At 36.7% G+C, this 22944-nt stretch overlaps 1 protein-coding gene across 1 annotated transcript in view; it reads left to right on the top strand.

The window, feature by feature from the left end:
• XKR9 (XK related 9) overlaps window positions 1-18628 on the top strand; it is a 47337-nt gene extending 28709 nt beyond the window's left edge. Inside the window, exons 4-5 of the mRNA XM_004436270.3 lie at window positions 7560-7780; window positions 16047-18628. Coding sequence (XP_004436327.1) covers window positions 7560-7780; window positions 16047-16675 — 850 coding nt within the window. The 3' untranslated portion in view covers window positions 16676-18628. The remainder of the gene's footprint in view (window positions 1-7559; window positions 7781-16046) is intronic.
• The last annotated feature ends 4316 nt before the right edge of the window (window positions 18629-22944 follow it).

Genomic DNA, 22944 nt, shown 5'->3' with positions numbered 1-22944 from the left:
ATTTGGAGAACTCCTTTAAGCATTTCTTGTAAGGTAGGTCTACTGGTGATGAACTCGGTCAGTTTTTGTTTGGGAAAGATTTTATGTCTCTTTCATTATTAAAGGATAATTTTGCTGGATATAGTATTCTTGGTTATCATGTTTTTAATTTCATTAAAACTCTCATCTCACTCTCTCCTGGTCTGTAAGGTTTCTGCTGAGGAATCCACTGATATTCTAATGGGTGTTCCCTTGTCTGTGATGAGTTGTTTTTCTCTTGCTGCTTTCAAAATTCTTTGTCCTTGGCTTTTGACAATTTGATTATAATGTGTCCTGGACTAGTCTTCTTTGGGTTGATCCTGTTTGAGGACTTTTGAGCTTCATGAATCTGGATGTCCATTTCCCTCCCATGATGTGGAAAGTTTTCAGCCATTATTTCTTTACATAAACTTTCAGTCATTTTCTCTCTTTTCCTTCTGGGACTCCCATAATGTGTATATTGCTTCCTTGATGGTATTCCATAAATTCCATAGGATTTCTTCACTCTTTTTCTTTTCTTTTCTTTTCTTTTTTTTTTTTTTGGTGAGGAAGGTGGTCCCTGAGCTAACATCTGTGCCAATCTTCCTCTATTTGGATATGGGATGCTGCCACAGCATGGCTTGATGAGTGGTATGTAGGTCTGTGCCCAGGATCCGAACCTCTGAACTCTGGGCTGCCGAAGCAGAGTGCGCAAACTTAACCACTATGCCACTGGGCCGGCCTCTCTTCACTCTTTTTCATTCTTTTTTTTCCCCCTCTGACTGGGTAATTTCAAATATCTTGTCTTTTGGTTCTCTGAATGTTTCTTCTTCTTGATTGAGTCTGTTGTTGAAGCTGTCTATTTTTCACTTCATTCATTGTGTTATTCAGTTCCAGAGTTTCTGTTTGTTTCTTTTTAAATTTCTATCTCTTTATTGATCTTCTTGTTTTGTTCATGTATTGCTTTCCTGATTTCATTGAGTTGTCTGTGTTTTCTCATAGCCTGCTGATTTTCCTTAAAACAATTATTTTGAATTCTTTATCAGATAATTTGTAGGTCTCCCTTTTTTTGAAGTCAGTTACTAGAAAATTATTGTGTTCCTTTGGCAATGTCATGTTTCTCTGATTTTTGTTTCTTGTACCCTTGAGTTGATATCTGCACATTTGAAGGAGTAGTCACATCTTCCAGACTTATGGACTGGCTTTGATAGGGAAAGACCTTCACCTGTGGGTGGGTGTGACGGTACCAATTGAGTGGGATGTGGTGGCTCCAGCTGTGGGGAGGATGCAGCAGTGTATACTCTGTGCAGCTCTATCAGCTGAGGTCAGCACTGGCGAAGACTGCACATGGGGCACAGCAATGGCTTCTTCTCCCCAGTGGCGCCGTGGGGTAGATTCTGGGCAGCTCCATCAGCTGGAGTCAGCATGAGTGAAGACTGTAGGGTCCTTTGTGGTGAATACTGCAGGTGTCCATAGTGGTGGCAAGTGCCGCTAGGGTCCTCCTACTGTCCTTTTCCTCCAGCGGGGAGGTTTTGCTGAAGGGATCTCTCTTGGACTGGGGGATGGGGTGACACAAGTAAAATACTTCCTATACTTTCCTATGTAGCCATCCTTGGTTTTTTTACTCCACTCAGTTCTTTTTCTTTCTCTTTGTTTTTTCTTTTTTTTTTTTTTGTGAGGAAGACCAGCCCTGAGCTAACATCTGTTGCCAATCCTCCTCTTTTTGCTGAGGAAGACTGGCCCTGGGCTGACATCTGTGCCCATCTTCCTCCACTTTATATGGGATGCCGTCACAGCATGGCTTGACAAGCAGTGCATCGGGGCGCGCCTGGGATCTGAACCCTGGGCCATCATAATGGAGCTCGTGCACTTGACTGCTACACCACGGGCCAGCCCCTCTTTGTTTTTTCTTAGTGCAGGAAGTGGGAGAATACTGAGTTAAATAGTGAGAAATAAGCAAAAATTAAAACAGTTCATAAAAATGGGCCAGATTATCCAAGGGTTTGTCTAGACTAAGTATGGGAAAATTTAAGATTTACTAAATTATGGATTCACTTTTCTACAGAATAGATAAATTGAGTTTGTGTTGGTAGATAAAGACAAGGAATATCTACATGAATTATTTGCTAGGTAAAGGGGCTGTTGCTACTAAGTATGCTGTTACTGCTCACGGGTCTGTGCAGTAGAATGTTTCATTTTCCAGAATATAAATTAGATGACACTTTTGCATTTTCATTTTATGTATGATTTGTGATAAAACTTTTCTCTTTGCCAAAGGAGACTTTCCTGTGATGGATATATGAAAGCCATTTGAATTATTTAAAATATGGAAGTTATTTCTGCTCCTTTTAAATACATGGTAAAAAAAAAAATTCAAATTGTGTAAAAGAGAGTACAATGGGAGATGAGTCTTCTTCCTCCCACAGATCCATAGGCCCTTCTTTATAGAGTTTCTTAAATGGACGTTAAGCAATTGAACCCTCTTTTCTTACCTATTTTTCTATTTACAACTTCTTAGAGAGAGGCCATCTAGTAATGTTCAAATTTTCTAGGGTACAATATTCATGAAACTTTAGGATCTGGGCCTTTTACCTCGATCTCTAAATATTTGAGGATTTCCCTAGATATCTTATTGTTGATTTCTCATTTAATTTTTGTTTTGATCAGAGTACATACTTTATATGATTACAATTAAATTTATTGTGACTTGTTTTATGGCCCAGCGTACAGTCTGACTTGGTAAATATTCCATGTGCATTTGAAAAGAATTTGTAATTTGCCATAGTTGAGTGTAGTGTTCTATAAATGTAAATAGGGCAATTAGGCTGACAGTGTTATTAAAATCTGTATCCTTATTGATTTTTTTGGCCAACTTTTCCTTTCAGTCACTGAGAGGTGAGTGTTAAAATCATCAGAAATTTTTCTCCCTTTAGTTTTGATAATTTTTGCTTATCCAGTTTGACAGTCTCTTTTAATTGAAGTGTTTACTCCATTTACATTTCATGTAATTATTGATATAGTTGTCTTCTGACTTTTGTTGTTTCTGATAAGTCAGTTAACATTTTTTCTCAGTGTGGAATATGTCTTTTCTTTCTGTCTGTTTTTAATATTTTCTCTTATATTTGATTTTCAGCAATTTGAGTATGACGGGCCTATGAATGGTTTTGTTTGTATTTTTTCTGTTTGGGTTCATTGAGCTTTTTGGATCTGTGTGTTGTTTATTTTCCTCAAATTTTAAAAATATTTTTGGCCAGTATATAGTCAAGTTTTTTTTTCTCCTCTATTCTCTCTCTCTTTTTCTTTTGAGATTTCAATTACAGCAGTGTTATTTATTAAGGTTCTGTTAATTTTTTCCCCAAATTTTTTTCTCTCTGTGCTTTAGTTTATTTGCTAATTTCAGCATCTGGGTCATCTGTGGGGGTTCCTATTGACTGATATATTTCTATTAACTGATTTTTTTTCACTATAAGTCGCGTTTTCTTGTTTATTTGTGTGTCAAGTGATTTTTTTATTGTATAGTGGACATTGTGATTTATACCTTATAGAGACTAGTTTCTGTTATCTTCTATTGAAGAGAAAGCAGAAAGTTAAATAATTGGCAAATTACCTTAATGTATTACAGAGGCTTGGTTGAGGCTTTGTTAGGGAAGACCTATTTTGCTTTTGTCCTTAATCCTAGGAAAAATCTCTTAGACCGGAAATATGGTCTTTACTCCTAAAGTATGGCCCTTTTGGGGTATCAGTGGAATGCCTGAAGTATTTACCAAGCCCCTCCAATTTGGTGGAGCTCAAACTCCTAACTCTTCCCTGTGGTAGACAGCTGCCAAAATCTCTGCTTAGGTTCCTTCTCATCATTTTTCCTCCGTTCCTGGAAGTCTCACTCCACGTATGCATAATAAGGGGTCAGCCAAGGATTTGAGGAGAGTATATGCAGATTTTGGCATTCTCTACTCTGCAGTTCCCTCTTTTCTGGGATCTCTCTTTAATTTCTAACCTTTCCAGCAGATTCAAACTCAGTCTTCTATTTCGGCCAGTAATATTTTGACTTTCTGCTTGAGCTGCATTTGCTTTGTGCCATTTGGACTGTGGGATGCCTTCAGAGGTAAAGCCAGATAAATGTTTCTCATGCAGTGTGGTTCCCTTCTTTCAAGGGTTGAATGCCCTCATGTTTCTTCCTACTTTTGATCTCTCTTCTGTGCCTTGTTTTCAGTTATATTTTGTCTAGAATTTATCATTGTCATCAGTAGGAGGGTTAGCGTGATACAAGGCAATCCATCATTACTGGAAGCTGGTGCCTTTTTATCTCAAATAAAAGAATATATTGTGATAAAGTATGCTAAGAAAGCTCCTTCTGTTTCTTTTTCTTTGGCTTCTTCATCATTTGTCCCATAAAACTGAAACAGTATCCTATTGATTAAAAAAATGATATTCATACTTTCCCATGAAATGATTGTCATATAAGCAGAATTTTCTATAGATTTGCCATTCATTGCTACAGAATTGAGAAGTATTTCTCTGTAAAGTCACTGGAAATGTTAATGTGCACATCTGTAAACAGGCTTATCTTTTTTTTTTTTTAATTAACAGGTACCTATATAGCACTTAACATGTGCCAGGTACTGGTCTAAGCATTTTACCTGTATTCACTCCTTTAATCCTCCCATCAACCCAATGAGGTAGGTATGATGACTGTCCTCGTTTTTCAGATGAGGAAACTGTGGCACAGAGAGATTAAGTAGGAAGTGATGGAGCCAGGATTTGAACCTAGGCATTCTGGCTTTATTAGAACCTGCACTCTTAATGACTATGCTCTGCTACCTCTCCCAGTCTATGCTGCTTATACTAATTATGCTCTGGGTTTGTACTTGTTAATATTTGTGAATTTTTCAAGTTTTTCAATTAGTGGTATCTATCCTATTGGTTTATAATCTACTTTAAGAACAGGAGCCACATACTGTGTTACATAATAGTATTATACAATATACATACAGGAACTCCCTATTGAGCCAGATACCCAGAAAAGACTCAAACACAAATTCCCCTATAAATCTTGCCTAAAAATCCTAGAGAGTGTAAATAATTTTTTTTCTTCTGTACTTTCACAACATAGTATTTACATTTCTTTTGAGTGGTTATTTTTTCAGCTAGTGCTTAATAGGATGGTGTTCTTATTAGGTTGAGGTCATTAAAGGTGGAGATCATGCCTTCATCATTTTTGTAGACATTCTACCCTGGCATCTAGCCCACATTGAATATAAATGGACCTTTGTTATTCTAAAACTATGGTAGTAAAAATACACTTCTAGGAGCTGGCCCTGTGGCCTAGTGGTTAAGTTTGGCACAGTCTGCTTCGGTGGCCCGTGTTCAGATTGTGGGTGTGGACCTACACCACTCATGAGCCATGCTGTGGTGGCAACCCACATATGAAATAGAGGAAGTTTGGCACAGATGTTAGCTTAGGGGTAATTTTCCTCAAGCAAAAAATAACAGGAAGACTGGCGGTGGATGTTAGGTGAGGGTAAATCTTCCTCAAAAAAAAAAAAGAATATACTTCTATTTACCAGATGAGGAATCTTTGCATATCCATATATATGTACATCTTGTTTACAATAGGAATATCTTATATTTGTTTTTACAGTCAACTTTTCGAAGTCCTTTCATATCTACTATCTCTTTATGGAAAAAATGTCATGAGCTTTCATTTATTCATTCATTATTTATTTTCTGAGAACCTACTATGTGCCAGGTACTGTTCTAGTTGCTTAGCGTATAGCAATGAAGAAAACAAAGTCCCTGCTTTCATGTAGATTTTATTTTTATGAGAAGGCAAGGATAAAAATAAATAATGTGTCAAGTGGTGAAGAAGAGAAATAACATAGGATAAAGAGATAGAATATGATGGAGAATATTACTTTAGATGGTGTGATCTGGAAAGACCTCTTTGAGGAAGTGGTATTTGAGTAGAGACCTGAATGAAGTTAAGAAGTAAACTTGTAAAATTTCTGGGGTTTAGAAGAGTTCCAGGCAGAGGGAGTAGCAAAGACAAAGGCCTTTAAGTTGGGAAAAACAGCAAGAAGGGTACACTGGAAGTGTGGGAGAAATGAGATGGAAAGCTAGTGGTGGTCGTGTGTGTGGGAGGCAGATTATGGAGGGCCTTGTAAAATATGGTAAGGACTGTGGGCTTTATTCTAAGTTTGGTGGAACTCATTGGAACATTTTGAGCAGAGGAGTGACATCTGAATTATGTTTAGCAAGTTCATTCTAGATGCTGTCTACAGAATAGGATGTATAGGGAACAGGAACTGAACCAGAGAGACCAATTATGAGGCTATTGAAGTAATCAGGGCCAGAGATGTTAGCTACTTAAACTAGGATGGAGGCGGTGGAAGTGGTAAGACGTGTTTAGATTTGGATATATTTGAGGTTAGAACCAAGAGCCAAGAGAAACTCCTGAGGAATTTTTGTAGGGTATGAGAATAAGAAAGGAGTTGGAAATTATACCCATGTTTTTGTCTGAGCATCATGGTGAGTGTTAGTACCATTTACTGAAATGGGAAACATTGACAGAAGGATCGGGTTGAGACAGGATATATATCACTGCCTTTATTTTATATTTGAGGAAACTTGAGGTGTAGATAAAGAGTTTTGGTAAGCTTTGGGATAGAATCCTCGTTGCCTTATTGCTGGCCTCAGATTTCTTCTAAATAAATGTGTCAATTTTTTTTGTGTTATTAAATTTTCTTGCATGTTGATAACTCATGTTCATTTTTAAATTATTTCAAAAGAAGACCCTGAGCAAGGATGTTTTAAGAGTCTTTGGGATGTGAGGGCAAAACTGATTACCAGTTTTGCTTTGGCTAAGCTGGCTGGCTAGGTGGGTGACCCCTTTTTCCCTCACTGCTCCACGTGCATCCCTCCTGAAGCTGCGCACTCCGGTCCAAGAGGACACCTTCCCTGATGGAGGAGGACTGTTCTTCAGTCAAGGGTATACGAGTAGCTGCGCTCCCCTGCTGGGACCTCTAGACAAGCTCTAAAGGTCCATTTGTAGGAGAACGTAGGGTAGGTAGTCAAACTTCCAAGACTCCAGACACATCCAAATGAGGCACTGCATGTGGCAGTCTGCCTTTCTTTAAAAAAAATCTTTGGGGCCGGCCTGGTGGTGTAGTGGTTGAGTTTGCGTGCTCCGCTTCAGTGGCCAGGGGTCCGTGGATTTGGATCCTGGGGGCGGACCTACAGACTGCTTATCAAGTCATGCCATGGCAGGCATACCACATCTAAAGTGGAGGAAGATGGGCATAGATGTTAGCCCAGGGCCAATCTTCCTCAGCAAAAAGGAGTATTGGCAGCAGATGTTAGCTTAGGGCTAATCTTCCTCACCAAGAAAAAAACTTGGATATTTTGTATATTTTTTCAGATAGTAATGATCAAAGAGCCTCGCATGTTGTAGATATTGAGTAATTATTTGCTGGATTAAATTGAATTGCTTTTTCATATTATGTATATTAACATACATGTTATAAAGAATATATTACTGAAGATGAATGTTCGTGTTTGCTTTGCAGGTATTGGTTTGTCTTGAAAAAGGGTTATCATATGGCTTTCAAATATAGCAGCAAAACTGATAACTTCATGGGAGAACAAATTGATCCACATAAAGAAGTTATAGATAGAGTGACTGATTTGAGCATGCTCAGGCTTTTTGAGACCTACCTGGAAGGCTGCCCACAACTTGTTCTTCAGCTCTACACCTTTCTGGGACATGGCCAAGCAAATTTCAGTCAGTGTAAGTCTTTCTTAGCACCCTGTGTTAAATGGATGCCACTGAGATCTTATGTCAACTATGTAACTCTTTGGCAGTTTTAGAATTTTTTAAATTGTTTTTCTTCTTAGAATTATTTATTTTTTTGAAAAGAAGTACATGGTTCAAATATCAAAAAATATGTAAAGATACATTGGCTCCTTCCCCCTTCTTCCCATTCTTTCCTTCATCTGCTCAGAAACTATTATTGTGAATTTTTTGATGGTTCTTTCAGAAAATTTTTTAAAAGCCTATGTTCTTTTTTTCTTTTACAGAAGTGGTAACATAAAAACTCTTTGATTTTTGCACGTAACAATATATCTTGGAGATCTCTCCATATCGGTACAGAAAGAGCTCCCACATTCATTTTTATTATCTGCATAGTATTACAAATTATGAATGTATCATGATTTATTTAACAAACCCCCTATTTATGTTATTTTAGGTTGTATCTAATGTTTTACTATTGCCAAAAAAAAAAAAAATGCTGCAGTGAATAATCTTATGCATGCATCATTTTGCATGTGTGAAGTATATCCGTAGAGTAAATTCCCAGAATTGGAATCATTGGGTCAAAGTGCAAATGCTACAAAACTAATGAAAGTCTTGCAAGTTGGCCAATATGTTGCTTTTTTTTATAGTAGATTTCCTCATTAGGGTAAAATGTTTATTTTTATTTTTATTATTTTTTGTGAGGAAGATCGGCCCTGAGCTAACATCTGCCAATCCTCTTTTTTTTTTTTTTTTTGCTGAGGAAGACTGGCCCTGGGCTAACATCCATGCCCATCTTCCTCTACTTTAAATTTTTTTTTTAATTTTTATTTATTTTATTTTTTTCCCCCAAAGCCCCAGTAGATAGTTGTATGTCATAGTTGCACAGCCTTCTAGTTGCTGTATGTGGGACGCGGCCTCATCGTGGCCCGAGAAGCAGTGTGTCGGTGCGCACCCGGGATCCGAACCCGGGCTTCCAGCAGTGGAGCACGCGCACTTAACTGCTAAGCCATGGGGCCAGCCCATCTTCCTCTACTTTATATGGGACACGGCCACAGCATGGCTTGACAAGCGGTGTGTTGGTGCACGCCTGGGATCCGTCCGAACCAGTGAGCTCCGGGCCGCTGCAGCGGAGCGCGTGCACTTAACCGCTTGCACCACCGGCCCAGCCTGTAAAATGTTTATTTTTAAAAGACAATTTGGTATTTCCATTTGAAAAAAAAGTCTTTTAATAGATGTTTAATTTGAGATGTTAAAAAACACTATTTGCTAAATAATAGTCCCAATTTTTGTTAATAACTAGGGTTCCATGCAGACTTGGATTCATCTCACAGGAGCAAATTGTCGTCTTCCCTGGAGATCCCTCTATGCTAGACTCACCTGTGAGATCAGTTCACTCCCCTAAACAGTCTCCCTGGTCCCAATTTCCCATAAATCTCTATACTGTAGCCCCTTCTAATATTTTTACCCATGCTTTGATTGTTAGTAAGACACTGAAATGAACCTACTGTGTATGAGACATCTTTTTCTTTGTGATGCAAAGATTTTGTGGGTTGGAACTGGAAAGTTCTGTGTTATAGAGTTCCTGAAGCTAGAAGTTCAACATTTAGAGTTTATAGCCTGTACTATGGTAGATCTGCTGATGATTCCAAGTAGTACATAGGATCTGGACCAGCAATGGGACCCAGTGACAGCTATCTTTATGTTATGGTTCTATCCTCACCCTTTACTTTCTCCTTGAAGTAAGAAGTTGAGGTGTTAGTTAAAAATAGTAAAAAATGAGAAACGATCTAATTGTCTAACAATAGAAGAATTGGTAAATGTTATTGTAGATGGTATAAAAAATTGTGTAGCCACTAGAAATAGTATTCACAGATAACTTTTAATGACAGAGGAAAGTAATTCTAAAATAAAACGTAGGCAAAAAGCAGTTTATAAAATTTTCTATCAGCATGCTTTTAAGGATATAAAGAAATTATTATGTAGGAAAATGTCTGGAAGAAAATACACAAAAATGTCAACTGTGGCTGCTTCTGGGTAGTGGGATTATAAATGATTATAAATGATTTCTCTTCTTTATACTTTTCTGAATTTCCCAATTTTCTACAGTAACCATGTATTATTTTGACAATCAGGAAGAATAATTCAAAATGTAAAAAAAAAATCAGGTTATATATAGAAATACTTCAGAAGACTGAACATATTCTTTTATCTTTGCTCCTTCCTGAAATCACACTACAAAGGAGAGTAAAGGAATAAAGACAATATAAACCCACGAGAACAAAGAGAATGCAGAGTAGAATATCAGATTAGAAATATCAACAAATGTTTAGAAGATGGAAAGTAAATGGAAAACTTAGGTTATTCAAATCAACTCTACCCCTGAAAGGCTAAATTATTTGAATCAATCCTCCCTCTGAAAATATCTGAAACAATTGGATAAATATTTTCAAAAGCCTCCATAAAAGCATAAAGCAGTCTGATGCAACAGGCCAAAATATGTGTGAAAGTGGGAGCGCAACAGGGTTAACTAGGGCCCTGAAGGCATTTATACCCTGGGGGTCTGTACTGCACTTTATAAACAGCAGATTCAGTTTTGATGGCTTCCCAGGGTATGGAGGACTGAAGACAAAACTCAGGGTCCTCACAAGGGAGGGATGTCTGGTAGAAAATCCTAATCTGTAAAGCTGGTGTGCCAAAACGCACCCTCCTCAGGGTAAAAGTGAAGTTATCTACCTCACTCTCCACTTCCAAGAGACTACAAGGAATATTGCCTTGCTGCTGGGTAGAGCAGGAAAAAACAACCCTGAGAAGTTATAACAATATGATTTGCAACCAAAATTCATGTCTTTGGCTAGTTCAAAAAACAAAGCAAAACAAAAGACCCAAAAAACAAACTAATGAAGACCAAGCTATGAATATATTTTAAAGTGTTCCCAGACTGATAGTGCCCCTAGGGGTCTGGCAGAAACAAGTATAAATCCTCCCTGAAGGAATCTGCCTTTTCTTAGGCCTCAAATAAGTTTTACAAATGGTTGTCCAAGGAAAATGAGTGGTTTACAGTGGTTCATAGCACCAAAAGAAATCAGGCACCATGAGTAAGAATCAGCAGAAAAAGAAAAAAACTTGTTAAGACTTTAGATATTGGAAATTACCAGATGCAAAGTATAACACATGCATCCTATTATGCTGAAAGAAGTAAATGGTGAACTTGAAAATACGGAATAGGAAACTATAAAAAAAATGAGTTGTATATTTGAAAAAAAAAAAATAGAATTTATGAGAATGAAAAAATTTAAGAATTGAAGCTAAAAACTCAGCAGATGAGAGAGAACTGTATATACAATGAGTGAGTCAATGCTAAGTCAGAAGAAATTATCCAGATTATAGCTTACTGAGACAAAGAGATGGAAAATATGAAAAAGATATTAAGAGACATGGCAAATGGGATGACAAAGTCTAATATACATCTGAGCAGAGTTCGTGAAGGAGAGGAGAGGAAGAATGGAGCAGAGGCAGCATTTGAAAAGTTAATAGCTGAAACAATTTCAGAACTAATGAGAGTGACCTACCCACAGATTTAAGAAGCCCATCATCTCATAAGCAACTATGTAGAAAGAAATCCATACTACAGCAGAAGTAGTAGAAATCCATATCACTACTATATACTTCAGACAGAAGTGTTCTGAGATGCAAGAAGGAATAAAGAGCAAAGAAAGTAGTAAATATGTGAGTAAATCTAAATGAAAATTGACTGTATAAAACAAAAATAATACTATATGGTAAAGAAAAAGATACAATGAAAGTAAAAGACAGCAGTAACATGTAAGTCAGATGGAAGATAAATGGAGTTAAAATGTTTTCAATTCCTTGTATAGGCCAGAAGACAGGTAAAGCAAAGCTGGGTCTGTGTTTTTTGAGGTATAAAATTAAATTAGATAGACCCTATTTAAGAAAAAGAATATTATATTATGAAAACAAAATTAGAGATTGTGTTAGGCTGCTTGGGCTGCCGTAACAGAATACCACAGACTGGGCAGCCTAACCAACAGAAATAAATTTTTTTATAGTTCTGGAGACTGGAAGTCCAAGATTAAGGTGCCAGCACAGATGGTTTCTGGTGAGGGCTCTCTCTGTGGGTTGCAGACAACCCCCTTCTTGCTGTATGCTCACATGGCCATTCCTCTGTGTGTGGAGAGAGAGAGAGATCTCTGGTATCTCTTCCTCTTCTTATAAGGACACCAGTCCTATCAGATTCAGGCCCCACCCTCATGACCTCATTTAATCTTAATTACCTCCTTAAAGGCCCTATCTCAAAATACAGTCACATTGGAGTTTAGGGCTTCAACATATGAATTTTGGAGGAACACAATTTAGTCCACAGGAAGTATGAAAATAAACATTTTTTTAAAAATAAGGGATGTAGTGTATATAGAAACTGAAATATAATAATATAGATTTGAAATTTACACAATTATATAAGCCAATATGACTACAATAAAATAATAAAAAAAAAGAAAATAATTTTCTGTCTGCATACTCTCTGACTGGCTTTTGATTTGATGATGATGTTACAATTTCCATAGAGAGAATAGAAAAATTCAATCTTTTTTCTAGCATAGTTGATTGAAATTTGTTTTCTTATTATTTTTAATTTAGAAAATTTTCTTCCAACTTCACAAATTATTGATAATATCATCTATATTTTTTGGATTGTTTTCAATTTGGGAAAAACTCTACCAATTTCTTCAGTAATATGCTGTAAGATCAGAGGATAGCAAGATTTTTTTTGGATGAAATAACTAATTTGAAATACTGTTTGAATTGACAACACTAGTTAACTGTCAGTGGCTCATTTAGTGAATATTGGGAGTCATGTTTTCTTCACTGGTGTCAGTAATGTCAAATCAGAAAGAAATTAATAAGAATCTTTTTAGATGTGATTGGGCAAGGTCATTTCAGACTGAGAGAAATGCATAAGCAAAGGCATGGTTTGGCTAAGACAAGGAATTTAGTTTGGATAGAGAATAATGTACAGGTTAGGTTACCAAAATGATCAGAAAAAATATGTTGGAAGCAGGTAGGTAAGTGGGAAATGGGAAATAGCTTCAAGCTAATAGTGTTAACTGGATGAGGATAGACCAACCATCATGCCTTAACTTTAAGGAATCTAAGGCCTATTGATGGCAATATAGTGAAGTGTTAAGATCAGGCAAACTGCCTGAGAATCCTAGCTCTGTCACTTACTAGTCTTAATTATTCAAGCAAATCTTGTAAACATATCCCCCTAAACCTAAACTAAATGTATTCTCAACTCAATTTTCCTTTGGTCAGATCCCCAGAATGACCACAGCTGCTTCAAAACACTGAGGGAAAATGTGAGAGAGAGTAAGTAGGAGTAGAGATAGGGAATTTAATCAACTGCAGTTAAAATGTCTTATTATTCCAAATTTTATAAAAATATCTGACAAAGTGACCACATTGCCAGGGCTTTGCCAGGTTTGGAAGGAGCTTGGGAAAGCATGAGTCTCTGAAATTTAAGCTTCACTACCTTCATGGTAAATTCACCTCTGGGTAACATTAATTAACTTTAAACTTGGATATGTTTAATATGCATATTGTTATTTCTAGAGAAACCACCAAAGAATAAAAACAGCATCTCACTGAGGGACGTGGGTTATTAGATTGAAAGGGTGAAGAAAAATGGCCCATACCAAGCCCATCATTATAACATTTCAGAGAAGCAAAGATAAAGATAAGATTCTAGAAGATTTAAGAGAAAAAAAGATTGCTTAAGGTTAGAGAAACTGAATGGCATGGAAATTCTTATCCATAACACCTGAAATTAGAACTTAATAGAGCAATGACTTCAAAGTTTCAGTAGAAAACATTTTTTAACTTTGAATTCTATTTCTAGCAAAACCGTGTATCAAGTATAAGGGTAGAATAAAGACATTTTGAAACATACCTGGTCTCAAAAAATTTAGCTTAGGTGCAACTTTTCTCAGAAATCTCTGGAGAATTCTTGATCAAAACATGAGAATAAAGCAAGAAAGAAATATGAGAACAGGAAATAGGAAGTCACCACAGAAAAGAGGTGAAGGGAGGTTCTGGAAAGATGGGAAGCAAACCTTGAGAACAACAATCTTAGAGCAGGAAGATCATATTCTTGGAAAAAAAAAAAAGAACTAACAGATGTCTGTAGGAGAGTTTTATTAATTAATTAATTTGAAGAGTTTTCTAAGAAATATAGTAGTCCTCCCTTATCCATGGTTTCGCTTTCTGCACTCTGAAAATATTAAATGGGAAATTCCAGAAATAAACAATTCATAAGTTTTAAATTGTGTGCTATTCTGAGTAGGTAATGAAATCTTGCACCAACCCGCTCCGTCTCACCCAGGACATGAATCATCCCTTTGTCCAGTGTAAGCACACTGAATACGCTACCTGCCTATTGATTACTTAGTAGCCATCTCAGTTATCAGATTGACTGTCACGGTATCACAGTGCTTGTGTTAAAGTAACCCTTATTTTACTTAATAATGGCCCCAAAGTGCCATTAATCTCTTACTGAGCCTAGTTTATAAATTAAGCTTTATCATAGGTGTGTATGTATAGGAAAAAACATAGTACGTAGAGGGTTCATTGCTATCTGCTGTTCCAGGCATCCACTGGGGGTCTTAGAATGTATCCCCTGCTGATAAGGGGGGACTGCTGTGCTGATAGGGTCATGAAAAATAAGCAAGTAAGGAAACAATGAAAAGTTTTAAAAGAAAGAAAATATAATCAGAATGCAGTACTTGGCTGAGCAGTAAAAAAACACGCTGTACTTATACAGTCATAATAAGATAAACACTGAATATTGATTTTACGAAAATTGTGATGTTACTCTTTTGGGCAGATTAGGGGAGAGGAAAATGCAAGGAGGGTGTGTATATGTGCTGAATTTTTTTCTTCCCAAATAGGAAATCAATGAGTAGTGTCTAAAGCAGATAAATTAAGAAATAGCAGAATATGTGTTTTCTTTAGAAATATGATAGTAAATGTCAGAAGAAAAGCTAGAAGAATTGATAGTGATTTTTTATGGGGGTTGCAACTGAGAGGTAAGGAGGGGTAGAGCAAGGTTCTGCTCTTTTTCTTATAAGTTCTGTAGTACTTTGACTTTTTAAAACTATGTATATGTGTCAATTTGGTAGAAATGAAAATCAGTTATAAAAAAGACATCACGGGGAAATTTACTGGGAAAGCAATGCTTTAATTCAAATATTTTTGAATTGAAAGAAAAGACAAGAAGTTCCACTAATTGTGTGATCCAGAGTGGTATGTGCTAAAACCAGTAGAGTGGACAGAGGCTTTTATAATCCTCATAATTCTCTTCAATAGGTAAATCTAGCTTGTCTGCCTCTTTGTCCTAATATATAGACCTCCAATGAGGCTAAATGAGAATGACTAACATTCTGTATTCTGCTCTAAATTATTTCTTTCTCATTCTCTAATATCTTTGCTTTCAGTTTTGTAAAAGTCCCCAGCTTTGACAGTGGGGCTAACGACATGCCTTTCCAAGGTAGTAATGAACTTACTCTTCTGTTATTTGTTGGGGGGAAAATGGGGTAAAGATGTCAAGCCTACAGAAATGTGTAAGTTTTAGAACATATTTACTCATTTGATCCATTATCTTAAAGATATGTGAAATTGAACTTGTTGGTACCTCATACTTAAGTTAAATTTTCTGTTTAACCTCCCTTCCTCCATTCCTTCCTACCCCCCCCACCCCCGCTTGATGCTTTCTCTTAGTGAATTAGGTATATGCCCAAGATCAAAGCCAAAAAGACTGGAAAAGCTAGGACTATAACTCTAGTCTCTTAGAGAACTTCCAGAGTGTGCAGTTTCCACAATACTGGTTGCTCAATAAAATTTGTCCAATGAATTTATTCAAAATCTTATAAACCAGTCTAATGTAGTGGTTAAGTACACCAACTTTGGAATCAGGCAGATTTAGGCTCAGATCTCAGCTCTCTGCAACTTGTTAGTTGTATGACCTGGGTCAAGTAATGTATATTTTCCAAGCATCAATTCCCTCGTATGTAATATGGGAATATTAATATCTATTTCAAAGGATTAGGTGAGATGAGCATATAAAGTGCCTGACGTGTTTGTGGGTGTATGTATATACAGATAAGCCATGTATGGCATATAGTAATTAATATTGCTATTATTATTTCTATAACAATATATCTTTTTGAAATTTTTTGTTTTGCAGATGCAGCCATCGTGGTCTCATGCTGTGCTATTTCTTGGTCGACTGTTGATTATCAAGTAGCTTTAAGAAAATCCTTGCCTGATAAAAATCTCCTTAATGGATTCTGTCCCAAACTCACATATCTCTTTTACAAATTGTTTACATTATTATCTTGGATGCTGAGTGTTGTACTTCTTTTATTCTTAAATGTTAAGATTGCTGTATTTCTGTTGTTATTGCTTTGGTTTTTGGGTATCTTGTGGGCATTTAAAAAGCAAACTCAGTTTTGTGCTTCCATAGGTATGGAATTCTTATACAGGATTGTCGTTGGATTCATCCTTATCTTTACATTTTTTAATGTTAAGGGACAGAATACCAAATTTCCAATGTCTTGTTATTATATTGTAAGGGTACTGGCCACATTGGGGATATTAATTGTGCTCTGGGTTTGCTCACTTTCTGTTTTTACTTCAGACTATTTTATACCTATCAGTATCACTATAGCTCTTACTCTTCTCCTTGGAATTATTTTTCTTATTGTTTATTATGGGACTTTGCACCCAAACAGAAATGAAGAAACAAAACCTGACGAGATTGATGGACAGTCAGTTCAAAGAGACTGTAGAATGAAATATTTCCTTATGGAATAAGCTATTCACTTAAGATGTATGTTTTCTTATTTTTTGTTTCATTGTTTAGTAAAGAAAACGTTTTGTGTATGTTTGTGTGTTTCTTATATTTGCATTGTTTAATTTGAGATCAGTTCTGGTACATTAATTATGAATGTGAGAGAACATAATAATATATATATATTTTTGTGTGTGTGAGGAAGATCAGCCCTGAGCTAACATCGGTTGCCAATTCTCCTCTTTTTGCTGAAGAAGATTGGCCCTGGGCTAACATCCGTGCCCATCTTCCTCTACTTTATATGGGACGCCGCCACAGCATGGCTTGACAAGCAGCGTGTAGGTCCATGCCTGGGATCTGAACCCGTGAACCTTGGGCCGAGGAAGTGGAGTGTGTGAACTTAACAGCTACACCACTGGGCTGGCCCCGAGCATAATAATATTTTTATTATTTAAATTAATTTCTTATTTGGTTTTGAAGGTCTTGGGTATTCCGATATACTTGCCTATTGCCTGGTGGAGTTGCCATCTGGAGCCTGAATTGGAAGAAGTGGTCTAGTTCCCATAATTAGGAGGCTGGAGTTGAGCTTCCCTCCAACTTTTTCCTCATTGTTCCTGAACAAAAACTGATGCACCTGTTGTGGAGAATTGCAAAAGGAAGAGGAGAGCAAAACACTCCTTCTTCTTTCCTCTGTTGTCTTGGTTCGGTGCATATATTTTGAGTTGGGGACAAATTGAGTAGAGGAAAAGGGAAAGGAGGGAAAGAGGAAGACAAGAAAACATAAAATTTGCCATCTTAACCATTTGTAAGTGTTCAGGGTAGTAGTGTTAACTATATTCACCTTGTTATGCATCTCTTTTAACTTTATCTTGCAAAACTGAGACTGTTCCCGTTGAACAACAACTCCCTATTTCCTTCTCTCTCCAGCCCCTGGCAACCAGAATTCTATTTTCTGTTTATATGAATTTGACTGCTTAAGATACCTCATATAAGTGGAATCATACAGTATTTGTCTTTTTGTGTCTGCTTATTTCACTTAGCCTAATGTCCTCAATGTTCATCCATGTTGTAGTATGTGCCAGGATATTCCATTGTATGTATATGCCACATTTTCCCTATTTATCCATCACTGGGTTGCTTCCACCTCTTAGGTATTGTGAATAATGCTGTAATGAACATGGGTTTGCAAATATCTCTCCAAGATCATGCTTTCAACTCTTTTGGATATATCCCCAGAACTGGGATGACTAGATCATATGGCAATTCTATTTCTAATCTTTTGAGTAACCTCCATATTGTTTTCTACAGTGGCTGTACCATTTTATAATTCCACCAACAGTGCACAAGGGTCTCAATTTCTCCACATCCTCACCAGCACTGGTTATTTTCTGTTTTTTGGATAGTGACTATCCTAATGGGTGTGAGGTGATATCTCTTGGTGGTTTTGATTTAGATTTCTCTATTAGTGATGTTGAGCATCTTTTCATATACCTGTTAGCTATTTGTATATCTTCTTTGGGGAAATGTCTATATCTGATTAAGGGGTTATATCCAAAATGTAGAAAGAACTACAACTGAACAACAAAAAACCCCCAAAATAACCTAATTAAAAAATGGGAATAGGACTTGAAGTAAATCATATTTCAATAGTTTTATGCATTATTCCCTTTAGCAAGAAGTAAATTTTGGTCCTAGGAGTAACAGGGAGGGCAATTGGATTAGAGTGAACTCCTGGAAATAATGAAGTTTTTTCCATCAATTTTTTTTCTTTTTCAGTTCCTTTTTATTTTCCTTGGGTCACTTCTTAATGAACGAGTCCTCAAACAGTAGCCTTCTCTATCGCCAAGAGAAAGAATTGCCATTTCCACATTTAGTCTTATACCTTAATATAAAACTACTGTATAGCTTTTGGAAAGAAGAGTGAACTTACTGAATACAACAAATTTCAACTATCAAGCTATTTGAAAACAATAAGTAAATGTGCCCAGCACCCTCCTAGGTACTGTCGTGGATACAAAACAAGTCCAGAATAGAGTTACATACTGAAGCATTTACAGAAACCGACAAGCTATCTTTCAGAATGCTGACTATAGTGTTTGTAATTTTCATTTTATAGTAAATGAAACAAGTAAATATTGAATAACAGACATGGTTATATTTATATACTTACATAGAGTATATAAAACTCAATAAGATGTCCCCTGTGCTACTCTTTGAGAAAGTTAGGCAGCGTGGAAGAACCATTTACTCTTGTAGGAGCTAGGGAATCTGTAGTTTACTCTGGGCACATGATCCTCGTATGTGTGAACCCAACATTGTTTATCTCCCTATCTCTTCATTTATGGTGTTATGTGTATACATGCGTGTCTGAGAGAGTGAAGATGGGAAAAGAAGTAGGGTCACCTAGCAGCACTTGAGTCAGAATCTTTGTCATAATGGATCAAAAGACTTTGAGTCATAAAATGAAAGTGCTCTTTATTCCTTCTTGAAGGTTTAAATGTTCATGTGTTGTCATTTCCCTTCAGGCTAGAGAACTTCTTTTAGGATTTTTCTGTAGTTTAGGTTTTTGTTGATGAATTCTTTTTTTTCTGCCTGTATCTGAACATGTCCTTATTTCTCCTTCATTCTTGTATTTTTGCTGGATATAGAGTTCTGGGTTGACACATTTTTTTTTTCCCTTTAAACATTTTAAAGATTATTTCACTAAATGGAATACTACTCAGCCATAAGCAATGAAGAAATCCAGCCATTTGTGACAACATGGATGGACGTTGAGGGTATTATGCTAAGTGAAATAAGTCAGAGGGAGAAGGTCAAATACCATATGATCTCACTCCTAAGTAGAAGATAACAACAACAACAAACAAACACATAGAGACAGAGATTGGATTGGTGTTTACCAGAGGAGAAGGGGGGAGGGAGGAGGGCGAAAGTGATGATTAGGCACATGTGTGGTGATGGATTGTAATTAGTATTTGGGTGGTGAACATGAAGTAATCTATGCAGAAATAGAAGTATAATGATGTACACCTGAAATTTATACAATGTTATAAACCAATGTTACCACAATAAAAAAAAAAAGATTATTCCACTAAATTCTGGCCTCTGTTGTTTCTGATGAGAAGTTAGTGATCATTCAAATCATTGTCCCCCATATGTAATTTGTTGTTTTTCTCTGGCTGTTTTGAGATTTTACCTTTAGTTTTTGGTTTGCAGTAATTTGACTACTGTGTTAACAGGTGTAGTTTCTCTTTGTATTTATCCTACTTGGGGTTCTCTGAGCTTCTTGAACTTGTAAATTTTAGTCTTTCACCATATTTGGAAAGTTTCTGGCCATTATTCTTCACATATTCTTTCTATCACTTTCTCTCTTTTCTTGGACTTTGCTAACACATATATTAGACCTAGTGATATTATCCCACAGACCCCTGAGATTTTGTTCATTTTTTTTTCCAATTTATTTTCTCTGTCCTTGATATTGGATTTGTCTTCAAGTTCATTGACTTTTTCATTCATCTTCAATCTACTATTAAGCTCATCCAATGGATTTAAAAAAAAATTTCAGATATATTTTTATGTTCTAGAATTTTCATTTGGTTCTTTTTTATGGTTTCTATTTCTCTGCTAAGATTTTATATCTTTTTATTCATTATGAGCATGTTTTACTTTATATCCTTGATTGTACTTATAATAGATGCTTTGAAATCCTTGTCTGCTAATTCCAATATCTGGGTCATCTCAGGATTGCTCTCCATTGATTGATTGCCTTTTCTCTTGAGAAGGGCTTGCATTTTCCTATTTCCTCATATGGCTACTAATTTTGAATTGTGTCCTGGATATTATGAATGATGCATTTTAGACCGTCTTGATTCTGTTTGTTCTTCAGTAGAATATATATATTTTTCTTTTAGCAAGCAGTTAAGTTGAACTTTAAACTCTGAACTCTCAATGATCTTGATTTGCTTAGCCTTCAGTGTGCTGCTTGAAGTTAATTTTTGGGAAGAGTTAATATATGGAGTGAGGATGTTGACTCCTTTCTAGGATTTGCACCCTCACTTTTCAGCTGCTGTGGTTACTCCATATTCTGTCCTCTGGGCCTTAAAACCATTAAGACTGCAAGTTTTCTTTTTGTTTTTTTGTGAGGAAGATCAGCCCTGAGCTAACATCCATGCCAATCCTCCTCTTTTTGCTGAGGAAGACTGGCCCTGAGCTAACATCTATTGCCAATCTTCCTCCTTTTTTCCCCTTTTTCTCCACAAAGCCCCAATAGATAATTGTATGTTGTAGTTGCACATCCTGCTAGTTGCTGTATGTGGGACGCCGCCTCAGCATGGCCTGACATGTGGTGTGTCAGTGCATGCCCAGGATCCGAACCCAGGCCGCCAGTAGCGGAGCGCATGCACTTAACCGCTATGCCACGGGGCCGGCCCCAAGACTGCAGGTTTTCTGAGTTTGTGTAATCTGTGTGCTGACTGGAATCTGTCCTCATTCAGTGCCATTCCTCCTCTCAAATGTTGACCCCTCTCCAATGTTTGCCTGCTTCTTTGCTCTTGAGTGCTTTTAGGTAGTTGTTTTTTATATTTTTTCCAGAGTTTTCAGTGGTTACCTGTGAGAGTGTTTGTATAGTGGGAGCTATGCCAATCTTTTTATTAACCAATAACATTTTCAATAATCTTTCTGTAATATTTGCCATTCTTTCTGTGATATTTGCTTAAACATGATGTTTTAAATTTCTTTTATTTAACATTTAGTCTTCTCTTATCCTTACTTATTTGACCCTCACAAAACCCAGACAATATAGATATTATTGTTATCACTAACATTTAGTTGGGAAAGCCAGGCCTCATAGTGTTTAAGTAACTTGCCAAAGTTCAGACAGATCAAATCTCATACTTTTTGACCTCAAGTCTAGTTTACTTTCTATGGAACCAGGGTCTCTTTATCCGATGAGTATATTAAATGACCATCAGCAGCCTGGAGCTGGCACTGAGTTATACATGATTTTAAAATTATTATTAAATTATTTGCCCATAATACAATTTTTAAAAAGTCTGGCCCAAATATTTTTTGACCTTAGCTCGGGACAGGGCTGAGATTGTGTCACTGGTAGTTTGAATAATTCAATTAACAATATATGTAATTGGAAGTAGCAATTTATGTAATGGAAAAAATGGGTAGACAATAATATACATCTACTAAAAGAGCTTGATTATTAAATGCCCCACACAAACCTGACCTGAATATTCATTCTATTCAATAAACATTTTCCCATTGATTTTAGAGCTGAGAAACAAATGGGTGGATCCTGGTCAGATGTTTTGGCTAGTTAGCAAGTTCTTAAAATGAACTTTTAATATCTAATGAATTCACTTTTATTCGTTTTATCCTGTTGTTTTCTATATCATTCAGGCATGGATTTATAGCACTTTTAAATCTCCCCAACTAATTGTAAGCTTTTTCTAGATTATTCTGCACATATAAAAGGCCTTTAGAAATCTAGAAAAAGCATAGGAGTGATTATGAGCAATACTCTCATAAAAGAACACTCATATGCACTGTGCTAGTCAGGGTTCTCCAGAGAAACAGAACCACTAAGATACATATAGCTACTTGTAAGAGGAGATTTGTTATAGGAATTGGCTCATGTGGTTATGGAGGCTGGAAGGTCCCATGATCTGCTGTCTGCAAGCTGGGCCATAAAAGCTGGCGGTATAATTCAGTCCTAGTCTGAAGGCCTAAGAATCGTGGGGCTAAGTGTTGTAAACACTGATCTGAGTTTGAAAACTTGAGAATCAGAGCACCATGTCTGAGGGTGGGAGAAGATGGATGTCTTACATCAAGCAGAGGGAGCGAATTTGCCCTTCCTCCAACTTTTTGTTCTATTTAGGTCCTCAACACATTGGGTGATACCCACCCATATTGGGGATGGCATTTCCTTTATTCAGTTCACCAATTTAAATGATAATCTCTTTGAGAAATACCCTCACAGACACACCCAAAAATAATGTTTACCAGCTATCTGGGCATCCCTTAGCCCAGTCAAGTTGGCACATAAAATTAACCACCACATGCACCTATATGCTTTCACATTTACTTCCAATACGAATGGAACGCTTGCCTTCGACTAGTGGTTCTCAAACATTAGTGTGCATCAGAATCACCTGGAGGGGCCATTAAAACAGATTGCTGGGCACCGTCCACAGAGTTTCTTTTCAGCAGATCTTAGGTGGGGCTTGAAATTTGTATGTCTAAGACGTTCCCAGATGCTGCTGATGCTGCTGGTAGGCCCACC

The sequence above is a fragment of the Ceratotherium simum genome, chromosome 31 (assembly GCF_057802395.1).
Source record: "Ceratotherium simum simum isolate JZ-2026a chromosome 31, ASM5780239v1, whole genome shotgun sequence".
NCBI lineage: Eukaryota > Metazoa > Chordata > Mammalia > Perissodactyla > Rhinocerotidae > Ceratotherium > Ceratotherium simum.
Note: the sequence above shows the minus strand (reverse complement) of the source record. Positions and strands in the feature narration are given on the sequence as shown.